General features: G+C 36.4%; 1 protein-coding gene across 3 annotated transcripts in view; it reads right to left on the bottom strand.

Moving 5' to 3' along the window:
- Positions 1-14,361, bottom strand: part of SA1 (stromal antigen) — a 30,054-nt gene extending 15,693 nt beyond the window's left edge. For 2 of the 3 annotated variants that reach the window (XM_089701771.1, XM_089701774.1), the window contains exons 1-12: positions 13,596-14,361; positions 13,094-13,264; positions 12,575-12,779; positions 12,022-12,247; positions 11,636-11,759; positions 11,296-11,474; positions 10,778-11,003; positions 3,059-3,310; positions 2,333-2,704; positions 1,617-1,781; positions 927-1,103; positions 351-507 (exon numbers count right to left, since the gene is read on the bottom strand). In XM_089701771.1, the coding sequence (XP_089557897.1) occupies positions 351-507; positions 927-1,103; positions 1,617-1,781; positions 2,333-2,704; positions 3,059-3,310; positions 10,778-11,003; positions 11,296-11,474; positions 11,636-11,759; positions 12,022-12,247; positions 12,575-12,779; positions 13,094-13,264; positions 13,596-14,072 (2,731 nt within the window). In that variant the 5' untranslated portion in view covers positions 14,073-14,361. The remainder of the gene's footprint in view (positions 1-350; positions 508-926; positions 1,104-1,616; positions 1,782-2,332; positions 2,705-3,058; positions 3,311-10,777; positions 11,004-11,295; positions 11,475-11,635; positions 11,760-12,021; positions 12,248-12,574; positions 12,780-13,093; positions 13,265-13,595) is intronic. The other variant, XM_089701773.1, reaches the window with a different exon arrangement.
- Between the last annotated feature and the right edge of the window lie 431 nt (positions 14,362-14,792).

Here is a 14,792-nt window from a genome sequence, read left to right as displayed (position 1 = left end):
ATTCCCAAATCTGCGCTTTTCAAGAATAATGCATATTTTTCCTCATTTTCGATTTAATTATCACAAACATCATCAATAGTCTATATTTTTAGACTTAAATAGAATAACGATCACAAATTATTATCAAAGTTTACGAAACTACATTTACAATGTAATAATAGTGTTTTGTCGCGTGTTATTGCGTGTTGTGTCGTGATATTGCGGGCTGTGGTCTGTTATGGTGTGTTGTGGTGTGTGTAATGTGACGCAGCCTACGATAATTTATTACAGTATTTTGTGGCGTGTTATTGCATTTACTGCCATATTACTGCATGTTGTGACGTGTTATCTCGTGTTGTGGCGTCCCGTACCGTAGTTCTGGTGCGTGAAGACGAAGTCCTGCACGGCGGCGTTGAGCAGGTCGGCGAGCGGCGCGTCGGGCTCCAGCACGAGCGGCCGCAGCGCGGGCTGGCCCTGCGTCGCCGGCTCCGCGAAGAACAGCAGCAGGTCGCACAGGCTCACGTACGCCTAACACGAGATATTACATCGTGACGTGATTATAATCAATACTTTAACGGCATACGTTTTAAGTTTACAAATTATTGCATTGAACACGTAATAACGAGAATGCTTGCGCGATTCTCAAAAAAAATTTTCTTTTATTTGCCAATAAGGACAACCAACATTACATTCTAAATTTTTTGATCATAAAAATTTATAAAGAATAGAAAAAATTCGATCATGAAGCGGGACTCGAACCCGCATCCTTTCACGCCAGCTCAGGGCGGATACCTAATCAACTCAGCCATCCGTGATCCCTATCTGATCATTTTACCTAATTTTCATAACAAATTTTGCTGATATTTTATTTATTTACTTCATAACATTCATATTATCGATCATTTTACTCAATTTCAATCGAATTTCGTGCTGTTTCCGCCACCCACCTCCTCCCGCAGCTCCGTGTCCCGGCCGAGCTCCACGATCTGCTTGCAGAGCGCCACGTACGAGTGCAGCCGCTCCCTCAGCGCCGCCACTCCCTCCGCCGTCACACCGCGCTCCTCCAGCTCGTGGAGCGACCATAGCAGCGAGTAGAATAGACAGCGGACCACGTATACTAGCGCCTGGAATTGTATGGATTTTTTGTAGAAACTAGCTGTAAACCGCACTAATTATAACACATAGCTTTCCGTGATAAATGAACTGTTAACAACAGAAAAAGTATTTTTCAATTTGAACTAGAAGATCCTGATATTAACGCAGTAAACCTAACAAACTTCACAAATTATTGAAAAAAAAATTTATGGAAATCCATTGCAAGCTCTCATAAATTGATTATATATCATAAAAAAAATAGAATATAATTCTTCCATATAAAATATTTCAAATTGCATAAAAATGTAAATAAATAGATAAAATAAAAAGTCAAGATGCAGCATCTTTCCTGTAACTGTTAAAGTGAACCCTACACCCGGCGCTGGACTTTACAAACGAACCAAACACGCCAATAAACATTATTTAACGTTGTATCCTTACAACCAACATAGTTTTTGATATATTTTCAATAAAATAAAATATTTGATATTTCTACATGAAAACCACATACCTATTATTATATTAAAGTTAAAACTATTTACCTGTGTAGGCATCTGCGAATCGTTATCTTTAAGGCACTTGGGTAGATCTTCAAAAAGCGAGTCCCAAATATTAGTATCGTTCAGATTGTGACACATGTACATAATGGACACCTTCCGGAGTGAGTTAACCACGTTGAACACCTCATCTGCATCTGGTGTTTCACCCTACAAATGTATTAAAATATTGTTAGACGTAACTTTTGATTTAATATTTTTGTGGATGAATAGTTGTCACTATTTCCTGTCAAAACATGTTTATATATATATACATATATATATATATACAAACTATAAATTGCCGCTTTCCTTTGAATCGTGGCGCATTCGTACGAATCGTGGTTTGACCCAACTACCCTCACTTTATTAATAGTCGTTTACTTGCTGTGATTTGTTATCAACTACCTACATCCATTAGGTAGCTGTGTAGAATCGCAGTACATTCTGATTACATTTCAAACTAATATTTTACCCGGCCTCACGTTTAATTTACTAACTAACTGCAACAATAAATGAAAGTGTAAAATATTGCTTGAAAATATTCTAGTTCGGTAATCATATAATTTTATGTCAAAAAACACATTTTAATCAATAGTTATTAATTTTTACTACAAATTTTATTCCTCACTCGCTTTGACTGGAAATTGAAATCCAAACCTATGCCAAGGAAAAAAATCACTACAAATTCAAGAATAAATCTTCAATACAAAATGACTCACCCCCTCAATAAGGCTCCTATAATCATCAATCGCCTCCTTATATCGATTCACGCACATATCCGTAACAGTGGCTCGGGCCACATTGCACCTCGTGTACACCGCGCACTGTTCACTACACAACACTTCTAACGTTCTGCCGCACGTTTCTATCACCTCCGCTTCTGTGTGAGCGGAGACGATATCCTTTATTTTATTCAGTAGAAGAGTCAAGTTCCCTTCCTGCCGTTGAGTCGTGTAGAGTTCCAGGTCAAAGTATTGCGGTATTGAGAGCAGATTGGTCAATTTTTCTGGGTCAGCGCTGAACTTGTCGAGCAGCGCTGGGAGGGAAACCATGAAATGTGCTGTCATTTTTGTGCGGTCGTCGCTGACTTGCTGTAAAGTATTTGTTAGTTTAATGTTTTGATTTTTGTGTTTAATCTACTGTACTTTATATTTTATCATGAGAAATGATAATGGATGTATTATTTATTAAATTCGTATTTCAATGCAGATATATGGCATAAATGATTTATTAAGAAATACAGGTACAGAATTAACATAAGATGAAAGCTTGTTACCATTGATTCAATAAAATTCAATTCGTAGCACTGCAAAAACTTTACAATGTTATTGCTGACAAAAAGAACATGACAATATTTTTTTGTAACTCATATAAATAAAAATAATAAGCATTGACAACTTTTTTTTTTTTACTTAAGATAGGGATTATTAGATTTGACAACTAACCTTGGCCTGTTCCTTAGACAGCATATGATGGTGCCGCCGCACCGGCCCTCTGCCAACCGGCGGCTCCCCAGTAGACGCCTGTCTCACACAGCATACCATAAGCTCAATGAGCGACGACTCCTGTCTATTATCCAGGGCTTCTTCCCCGGGACCGGCTTCCTCAAGGAGCAGGTCCGACATGCACTCCCAGTCTTTCATCATTGGGTTGGACTCGATTAGAGAGTCCACGAGGTATGCCCCGTGCTCGTGCAACTGTAACGGTTTAATATAAGCATTTTATCCATACTAATATTATAAATAGAAAGAAAGAAAGAAAGAAAAAAAGCTTTATTGCCAACAAAAACTTAGACTAACTTAACTTAAAAGTAAACACGTATTAGGCAATCGGAACAGACTCAGCCATGCTGTGGGCTAACACCCGAACAGCGCTGATTTTCAGTCTGCCCGCGTATTTCCGAGGTCCTACATTTATATAAATACTAATAATAAAATAAAATTACATCTATAACTGTTCCTATCAATAAAGGTAAAAATTTATAAATACGTCTACATATTGTGTACATGATATAATATGCATATATATATTATAAAACAAAATAAACAGTATTATTATACTTACATAGATATTTAAATAAATCAGATAGATAGGGCGTATATATTATATATGAATGAAAATATATATGTATGTGTATATGGATGGGAATATTTGTAATAAGAATTGTTTTACCTGCGTGTTGATTCTGCTGTCTGTTTGTTCAAGAGCATCCTTTTGTATTTATACTTGAATGATACATAAGACATACTAAGCTTTAAGGGTGGTGGAAGGTCGTTCCAGATCTTTGAAGCAGAATACTTGAATCCACCCTTAAAACCTGACGTGTGGTGTTTCGGTATGATTAAGGCATTGTTGCTTCTACCTCGTGTATCTTTCGTATGGTACTCTTGAGTCCATGTTAGTTTTTTATAGAGGTAGACAGGAGCCCCCGTGTGCACCAGCCTATGTACCAGACCTGCTAAATGTAACTGCCTACGACCCGCCATCTTGAGGATTTTTTGACTATTCAGGTAAGGTGTGATATGCGCACGTTTTGGTATGGCGAAGCAGAAACGAGCGCATGCGTTCTGCACTCGCTGAATTGCTCGCTCGGTTTTGGCGTATAGGCGGGGGCCATAGACGGTATCGCAGTAGTTAAAATGTGACAAAACTAATGATTCTGTCAGCATTACTTTAACGCTCTCTGATAGATCCTGCCTAAGACCATACAGTACTTTCAGTCTGTAGAAGGCATTTCTGATTGTGATGTTTATGTGATCCTCATATTTAAGCTGCCCATCCAAAATCAAGCCGAGATTCCTTACCTTATCCACTCCAACTAATGGTGCATTATTAATTTTTATATTAAAATTGAGATTTTTTATTTTTTGAATTTGATTTTTTGTACCTAGGATTATGTATTGAGATTTGGACGCGTTAAGTACCAGGGCGTTTTGTTTAGACCATAACGACACTTGTTCTAAATCCTCGTTAATGTGGCGTTCTGTGACTGTAGAATTATTGGAATCTATAGGATAATATAGCTGTGTATCGTCGGCATATAAGTGTACCTTACCGTATTTAATGTGTTCAATGAGATCGGCAGTATACAACGTGAACAAAACCGGGCTGAGTATAGAACCCTGAGGACAACCACGCGGAGTCGGTTCCGTTCGCGAGTATTTCAAACAACCCTCATTTTCGGTAACGACAAACTGTTTCCTCTCCGACAGATACGATTTGAACCAATCACAAGAATTTGAATTGACCCCGTAGTATTTTAATTTAGCTAATAAAAGTTCTTTATCGATGGAGTCAAACGCACGAGTGAAATCCAGTAAAATCATAATATTACCCATTCCGTTGTCACTATCTGATATGATGTCATCCGTTACGTGTGCCAAAGCTGTAGCTGTGCCATGCTTCGCTCGAAAACCAGACTGAACATTTGGTAAAATTTTTTCACACTCTATAAATTTGACTAATTGGTTACATACAACTCGCTCAATTATTTTTGATAGTACAGGTAGTATACTGACTGCGCGTAAATCTTTCAGTTCCTTAACCACAGATTTTTTTGGCAGAGGTTTTATTTTAGCGATCTTCCAAGCATCCGGAAATGTTTGGGTAAAAATAGAAGTGTTCACCATTAGCGTAATAATTGGAAGAGTTACCGATAGAGTCATCTGTATCATATCAACAGTAATTGTGTCATGACCAGCCGCGTTAGTTTGAATACCTGCTATTATTTTTTTAACTTGATCTATTGTACATGGTTTAATATCAAATTTATTGAGGCCAAAACTATTATGTTCATAAAATTTTATTAAATTTTTATCTATAGTTGGATTTCCGGGTACTTCTAGAAAGAAATTATTGATTGCATTGGCGTCGTTTAGATGTTGCGGCACATTATCTGCTTCCCTATTTTTACCAGTAATCGAAATTTGACGAAGGAAATTCCACATTGCTTGTGGATTACGTTTATTATTATTTACATACTCAGTGAAGAAAGCCGTTTTTTCTCGTCTCATTGCGCTAATGACGGAATTACGTAAATCTTGGTAATAGCGATAGTGTGCGGGATTTTTTGTCTTTCGCGCTTTTATTAGAGCTCTGTCTCGCAGTAACATCATTGACCTGACCGTATTTGTGACCCAAGGACGCGGCGATGAATTTATCTTAAGTTTCTTCAATGGAGCATGTTTATCGAACAACCTATTTAACAGTTGGTTAAATATGTTTGTCATATCGTTCACATCTTTCGCATATTGTACAGAGTTCCAAGGTAAAGTAACTAGATCTTTATTAAAATCATCTAAATTTATATTTTTTAACAATCTCGTATATTTATATTTGATTGGCGGTTTCATTTTTTTTATTTTACATTTAAAGAAAATGAAAGCATGGTCACTGAGGTCCTGATTGTGTACAATGTTAATACTTTCACAGATGTCTGGGCTGTCGGTAATAATGAGGTCCAAGAGGGTTTGAGAAGTTTTTGAAATCCGAGTGGGTTCCTTAACTAGTTGATATAAGTTTTGCTGTGTCAAAAAAGAGAGGAACTCATTCGCTGCTCCCTTATCTATTCTCGCTAAATCAACATTAAAGTCGGTCAGCAAAAAAATGTGAGTGCAATATCCAAAAGAGCTCACAGATTCACTCAGAGCATCGATAGCAGCTGCAACTCTCACGCTCTCAGGTCTGTAAGCAGTACCAATTGCGATTCGCCCCACGCCAGCTACCGTCAGCTCGACCCACATCTGTTCCAACACAGCCGGAGGGTGTGCTCGAGTTCGTACACGCAAGCCTTCACGGATATAGAAACCCACCCCTCCCCCTCGGCCTCCGAGGGGACGGGGTGTGTTTAAGAATTTGTATCCAGGCATGGTGGGAGCAAACTTCTCCATTCCCTCCTTGGTCCATGTCTCATTGAGAGCTAAGATGTCCAGACCATGAGCTTCGAGCATCACCTGTAATTCCTCACAGCCGGTAAAAAGAGACTGCACATTCAGTAGTCCCAAGATCAAATTAGTGTTCCGTTTATTATTCATAATAACAATAAATCATAAACAAGCGAATAATAGTGAGAAGAAAACAAGACCGGGGTTCTTGGAGTGTATATTATATAAAATGCATTATTATTATTATTATTTTTTATTTTAACAGCAACCGAATTAAAGCTTTGTTTGGTAGCAAGCGTGTGGATGCGAAAATCATTAAAAAGCATAATATGATGTGGTGACTCATGTGATTTGATGAATTGCAAAAAGTTAAAAATGTTATAATAAAATATGTAAAAAAACTTAATATTATTGCGTTTAAGTAAAAAGTTGCTATGGCGGTTATTTGCTAGGAATAGGAACTTATGTTTTGTCGATACTATTCGAATAAAATGAATGTACATGGCAATGTAATACATAAAATAAATACACATATATAGAATAAATAATAATAGAATATAATATTTTAAATTGAAAATAAATAAGGTTCTATACAAACTGCTACGTGAAATTATCATTATCATAATAAAAACAAAAGCTGTGAAACTGACCCAAATGTAACATAATAATATCTTAACCAGGCTACAAAAGAAACATTCTACATTATTATTTAGACGATTTCTGACAGTAAGAACATAATTATATAATAATTCTACTAAACAATAATCAGTATAAGTTAAAAGTTTACATAAAAAGAAAAACAAAATGTAACACCATATCATAACAACCAAAGCACAATAAAAACATTCTGTATTATTATTTAAACGATTTCTGGCAGTAAGAACATAATTATATAATAATTCTACTAAACAATAATCAGTATAAGTTAAAAGTTTACATAAAAAGAAAAACAAAATGTAACACCATATCATAACAACCAAAGCACAATAAAAACATTCTGTATTATTATTTAAACGATTTCTGGCAGTAAGAACATAATTACATAGTAGTTCTACTAAACAATAATCAGTATAAGTTAAAAGTTTACATAAAAAGAAAAACAAAATGTAACACAATATCGTAACAACTAAAGCACAATAAAAACATTCTGTATTATTATTTAGAAGATTTCCGACAGTAAAAACATGATTACATAAAATTCCTGTCAAAAAACAATCAGCATAAGTTATAAGTTTACATAGGATCACATTAAGATAAAAAACATTTAGCATAATTAAATTGTAATTGGTAAATTCAATATTACAACTTAGAACAAGCTTACTTTTTAACCGTATATAATTTATTATGTGGTATATAACGTATTCGCTTATAGAATGCAAGTTGTATTTATATCTCAAACGACATCCGACCGAAAAATTTGGTCTATATCTTTTTCAGTTTGAATGCAGTACGACTTTGTATTACTGTCGCGACGGGCATATATACGGCCACCTCGTGTCCAAGTGTAACGCCAATTCATCATTGAGCCCTTCTGGCGAGCCAAATAAAAAAGTTTGCGATTATAACGAGTTAAATGTTCATTTATGTAAAAACGGCGGGGCTCCCCGCTGAGGTTAGTACCGGAGGTGTCGGCCCCGCGGTGTACACGTGCGGCCCGCAGTAAATCATCCCGTAGTGATCGTCGCGATAAGCGTAGTACGACAGGGCGCGGGCGGGGGGGGCTATTAGAAGTATTGGATAAAACATCCTCCCGAGTACGACGCGTCCCAATTCGCTGCGCACTGACAATGTCGCGTTCCTCCAAAGTAAGGCCGATTTTACGTGCGAGTGTCATAGAAACGTGTATGAGATTTTCACCACCCTGTTCTGGAAGACCTGTTATTTCTAGATCATTGAGTAGGTTAGCCTGTTCGGCTTCATTGGTGCGTCTTTCGAGCTGCGCAACCGTTTCAAGCAAGGTGTTATAGTTTTCAGTGTGGTTTTGCATTGTTACCATCCGATCTTCTAAACTTGAAATTCGGTTCTCTGCCTCATCGAGCCTTCTATTAATTTGTAAAATCGCGGAGGACAGTTGTGACATATCCCGGCGAAAATTGGATAAATCTGAGCGCAAAAGTTTAATTTCTTGCATCAGCGATGGTGTGTTTTGGTGTGTATCTGCGTCCATAAAAGGATCATCATCCTGAGAGCATAAAGTGTCGGCAGGTTTTGTAAGTGTTACTTTGCAATTATTACAGTGCCATTTCGGATTAAGTCGCGATTTAGGACTCAAACACTGTTTATGATGTACAATACCGCATTTATTGCATTTGACGCCATCTGTTGCCGCGTAGAACTTTCCGCAAGTAGAACACTTATTAGCCATTATTGATATCTTTCACTGATAGTTACGTTGCAGTCCGTTAGATGGTAGTGATACAATGCTGACTTCTTAGATAATTGTATTTTATTATTTATTGTAAAACTATATCCCCAGATGATTATAAAAGTTTTTTTAAAACTATAAGGAATATAATAAACTCGGCGTTAGTCTGCTTTGGGAAAGTTCAATCAAAACAAACAAATAGTTGCGGGCGTAACGGCTTGTCAAAATCAGCTGAACGAACAGATGATTTGAAAATACACTTATGAAGCACAAATCACTGCACACATTTAGTAATTAACTCAGTATACTTAAGTCGGTACCCAGTAACACCAAATTCGGCACTTTATTTTACTTGTAATGTCCAAAATATATTTTTTTCAAATAAGAAAACACAGAGACGTACTGTCACTCAAACCGTCAAAATGTCAATCCAAATGCGAAAGTAACTCTGTCTGTCTGTCTGTTACTCAATCACGCCTAAACTACTGAACCAATTTGCATGAGGTATTTGGTATGGAAATATTTTGATACCCGAGAAAGGACATAGGCTACCTTTTATTGCGAAATATGTACCACGTGCGAAGCCGGGGCGGACCTCTAGTAATATTATAAATGCGAAAGTGTGTTTATTCGTTTTAATGTGACATTGCCATGGGTAACTTTTGACAGCGGTGAAACGACTCATACTAATGCGAAAAATGGGCAAAGAAAAATATATGAATATTGTTTTCAATAAAAATGATGATGATGATATTGTTCATGAAATTAATAATAATTCCATAATTCCAGGTCCCTGGTGAAAGCGCCCAATGACCAGGCGAGTTAATAAGTTCGCTAACTATGCAGATACTGAGCCATTCTGCGCACGCGCGGCCTGTGGATAGAGAGCATAGCGTACGGGATGTTGGTGGGTATAGGTATAATATAATATTAATCAGTCGTAAAAATTTCCAATTTTAGGAAGATTAGAAAAATGATTTTAACAATAGTTAGGGAAATTTAGATTGACAGAAAAATTACGATAAGTCAGGAAAAATTTCTATGTCAGGAAAATTTCCATAAGTCGGGAAAATTTCTATACGCTAGGAAAATTTCAAGTCCGGAAAATTTATATAGTCAGGAAAATTTCTATAGTCGGAAAATTTCTATACGCCAGGAAAATTTCGATAAGACAGAGAAATTTCTTTACGTCAGGAAAATTTCTATAAGCCAGGAAAATTTCCATACGTCAGGAAAATTTCCATACGCCAGGAAAATTTCGATAAGACAGGAAAATTTCGATAAGCCAGGAAAATTTCTATACGTCAGGAAAATTTCTATAAGCCAGGAAAATTTCTATACGTCAGGAAAATTTGTATAAGACAGGAAAAATTATATACGCAAAGAAAATTTCTATACGTGAGGAAAATTTGTATGAGTCAGGAAAAATTATATACGCCAGGAAAATTTCTATAGATGAGGAAAATTTCTCTTCGCCGCAAAAATTTCCATACGTCGGGAAAATTTCCATACGCCAGGAAAATTTCGATAAGACAGGAAAATTTCGATAAGTCCGGAAAATTTCTATAGTCAGGAAAATTTCTAGAGTCGGAAAATTTCTATACGCCAGGAAAATTTCGATAAAACAGAAATTTCTATACGTCAGGAAAATTTCTATAAGCCAGGAAAAAATCCATACGTCAGGAAAATTTCCAAATTAAATACGCCAGGAAAATTTCTATACGTGAGGAAAATTTCTATACGCCAGGAAAATTTCGATAAGACAGAGAAATTTCTATACGTCAGGGAAATTTCTCTGTGCCAGCAATATTTCTATAAGCCAGGAAAATTTCTATACGTGAGGAAAATTTGTATAAGTCAGGAAAAATTATATACGCCAGGAAAATTTCTATACGTGAGGAACGGGGCACGCTCACCTCGGACTCGATGAAGAACTGCACGAGGTCGCGCACGTGCGGCGTGTTGGGCAGGCGCTGCTTGCCGCGGCGCGAGCGCGCGGGCGGCGCGGGCGGCTCGCTGCGGAACAGGCGCCAGTTGAGGAACTCGCCCGCGGCCGCCGCCACGTTGCGCCACGACGAGTACACCAGCTCGTACACGTTCTCGCAGTCCTTGTCCGTCAGCACGTCGGGGTGCATCCTGGACATGTAGCGGTCAACGGACCGTGAGAACGGCTCACACGGATAACATACACGAGGACATGCAATTCATGAGCTATCAGATATAACCCATGAAGTTTGATACACATTTCATATGTTAACTTTTTTACACACACATTTAATTACACGCTTTTATTTAGACACATGCATTAAAAATTTCAAACAAATCATTCTTTCATATTTTAACTATTTTTACAGCTATCGAGAAATGTGTTAGTAAGCTCCATCACCAGGTTGTATCATGTTAGCCCATGTCTCCTATTTCATTAAATAGTTACTTGAGGATGGCGATGACCAGTCTGACAGCATGTACGGCAACCTCACTCTCTTTATCCAAAGTCATGGACACAATGCGGTCTTTAAATTTTGATGTGAAAAGTTCCAATTTGCTTTTTAATTCTTCACACTCATAAAGTGGATGTAGTGCTTGCAGACAACGTAGGCGTACCTCGCCAACCTGAGATGATAAAAAAAAAGCATTTAATGTAGTTTAATAATCATAAAAATAAAATTTATACTATAATAAGTATAAATAAGGCTATTCAAAAGAAAGTAAGTAATAAAGTTATGAAAACTTATGAAGAAAAATTATGTACAAAAATGAGAAAATAATTTTACTTTATCATGAAGTGTCCAACCAATATATTTCAAATACAGATCATCCAAGAAATGCGCAGGAAACTTCTCCATCCATATTCCTATCTCGGACATTGTTATTGCGCGAATATCTGGTAGTGTGTCCCTGCAAACATAACAATTAGTTTTTGAGTAAAATCTTTAGACAAGAAAATTTTATAGATTTTGCTATTTATACTAGAAAATGATGGTGATGCTTGACATAGCAGCATTTAATATTATCAAAATGGATAAACCACAAGGTTTTAAAACACTCTTGAGTTTGGAAAAAATAGATCTGATCAAAATCACAAACAATACGAAATAAAAAAAAATAAGAAAAGCCTGTAAAGTAAAATTTTATGTCTCAATACATTAACAATACACACCTGTATCTATGCACGAACACAGATTTAAACATATATGAAAGCATATTCTTGATTTCCTCCATATTTTCCTCTAACTCCTGCCTCTTAGCGACAAGCACTTCGAGACGATCACTTGCTCGCTTGTCACGAGCTTTCAGACGTTCAGCTTCATATTGACGTAAGCAGTTGTCGCAGTTCACGCTTGTAAGTAGGGCAACATCTACAAGTGCTGTCATTAGCTTCATCACTGAAATGGAAATTTTTACTTCAAATTTCGAGAAACATTTTTTTATTCTTTCCACTAACTGGACGTTGCAAATATTAAGTAAAATGATGATAATACAAGGATACTGTGTGCGTTGTTTAGTTGAACGGCTTTTTAAGAGCGAACACAATGCAAAATATTGTATGCCTTCACTTGTAAGAACTAACTGAAATTAATAATAAAATTAATATTAGTAAGGAATTTTTTTTTAATTTTAAGACTTGACAAACATGATGATAAGTTTTAAAAGATGAAGAAAACAAAATACTGACAGATTAATATCTTAATTACTTAGATTGATTAGTTTACCTGCTAGTGTAGCTGTGTGTCTGAACGCTCTGACTTGTGAATCAGACAGTCCAGTGAGGAGCGAGATGATATTGTCCATGAGGTACTGATCGTAGATGATGCTGTACTGGCACATCTTCACAAGCGTCTGAATGAACTCACAGAAGTTAGCACGGAACTTCTTCCATGTCTGTCCTGACATTATGAGCGGGTACTCGCCACTTTCCTAAAATATATTATAAAGTATTATTTATTGCGATATACAATGAAAAGCTTTTTAAGTGAACGATTTTCATCACATTATCAGACAGGATGAAATTGTACAATCCTAGCAATTTTTAACACATTAAATCAGAAAATTAAAATAAATTGATTAAGTTGTGTGTTTGAAACACATTTGATGATTCGTTTTCAGTTTTGCAGTTTTAACAAAATGAAAAATCATCTAAAATGATGATATTATTCTCCAAATATGAATAACAATACATTAACCAATTTTAATGATTTTAAACAAAAGAAAATTTCTTAATATTGAATAACCTCATCAAACTCCTGTGTCATTTTCTTGATAATAAGTGTGTGGTCCATTTGTGCCATGTCAGGTGTGACCTTGCCTCTACACCCTGATGAGTTGATGAAGAACTGCATCAGCTGCACCAGTGCACTCTCCTTGCTGTTCTTGTATTCTTCTATCCACATGTCTACTACTTGCTGTTGGTTGAAAATAATATCACATAGTCAATTGGTAAAAATATATACTTGAGTATATTACTATCTTCATATGATTTATCATAATAAAACATGGTAACCTATAATAATTAAAGTTTTCTTAAACTTAGCAGTAAAAATTACTTATATTAATTTTCTTAAGCACTGTGTGACCTTTAATTTCAACTATGTCAATATAGATAAACATAACAGGAGCATTTGTGAAACAGGTCGAAATTAAGCCACATATCAGCAAGATATATCTAATTCATCAGAACTAATAATTGAAATTACATAATATAAAGTATCAAGTTATAAAAATTATAATACTTACATTGATAGCTGTTTTATTGAACCTCAACAGGTTGTAGAGACTGTTTTCATCATCACCAGGTAACAATATAGGTGGTGGTGAATATGCTGGCGGTGGCGGCGCACCTCGGCCTCTGCCCCTGCCTCTACCGCCGCGACCACGGCGCGGGCGCAGCGGTGGAGGCGGCGGCGACTCTGCTAACCGCCCAACATAACCAACATCACCACCACGACCGCGACTACGTGTAATACGCTTAGTCGGCGCCGGTGACGGTGATCTGGCTTCTTCTTCATGATCCTCATGTTCCTCACGAGGAGCTTCTACTGCCGTAGAGTTAACAACCGCCCCCGCATTAAAGCCAGAATAATTAACATGAGAATCAGGTTCATGCACTGATTGCCCGCCATAATCAGTCATAGGAGTGGCGGGAGTCATAGGATTCACATACTCGGGTGGAGGATCATCCATACGGATGCGTTTCCCTCCACGTCGATGCATTTTGCTTGTAATAAAATAGAACTTTTGGTTTGAGAAAACTAGAAACAGCAGTAACACCACGGATAGTGTCAATATGAATTACACAGACATAATAACATTATCACATATTGTTTTTAATAAAAACACACTCTAATGATAAATTAACACGAATGAATACTATAGTTCGCTTATTTTACGAATTTGTACATTGAAGAAAAGTGGAAATAGGTCTTGAAAAGCAATAAATATCAATAACTGAGCGAGACCGAAAATGAGAACGCGTCGCGGCGCGCAATTTCACCAAAACAAATTACAGATAACAAATGACGTAGACACTACGACACTAGACGTTTACAATTTGACGCTGACAGATAATAAAACTTCTCTAGAAATTTCTTTCATAGATTATATTTTTTTAATTTAAGTGTAGGTTTTAATTAACATTAAAAATGTGTTTAAAATAGTGTTTTAGCATATTTTAAAATAGTACTGTAAACCATCACTAAAAATAGTATAATCTGAAGGTTCGTCTTTTACGCGATAAGCGTTCATATAGGCGGAGAAAAAAAGTTTAAAAATTATGTAATTATTGTTCTAGATCTAGAATAATCTAGAAATCATAGACACAGCTCTGATCAGATTATTATTTAAAAGGTGGGTTGATTATATATTTGTTATTGATTATGTTACGGTTTTATAGTTTTACAGCGACATATACAAATAGAGGTAGGATAAGAAAAT

This window comes from Colias philodice, chromosome 12 (assembly GCF_061535455.1).
Source record: "Colias philodice isolate Cphi_HAF_F1 chromosome 12, ilColPhil1 Martin Lab GWU primary, whole genome shotgun sequence".
NCBI classification, from domain to species: domain Eukaryota; kingdom Metazoa; phylum Arthropoda; class Insecta; order Lepidoptera; family Pieridae; genus Colias; species Colias philodice.
The sequence above is the reverse complement of the archived record's forward strand: the minus strand, read 5'-3'. Positions and strand labels throughout refer to the sequence as shown.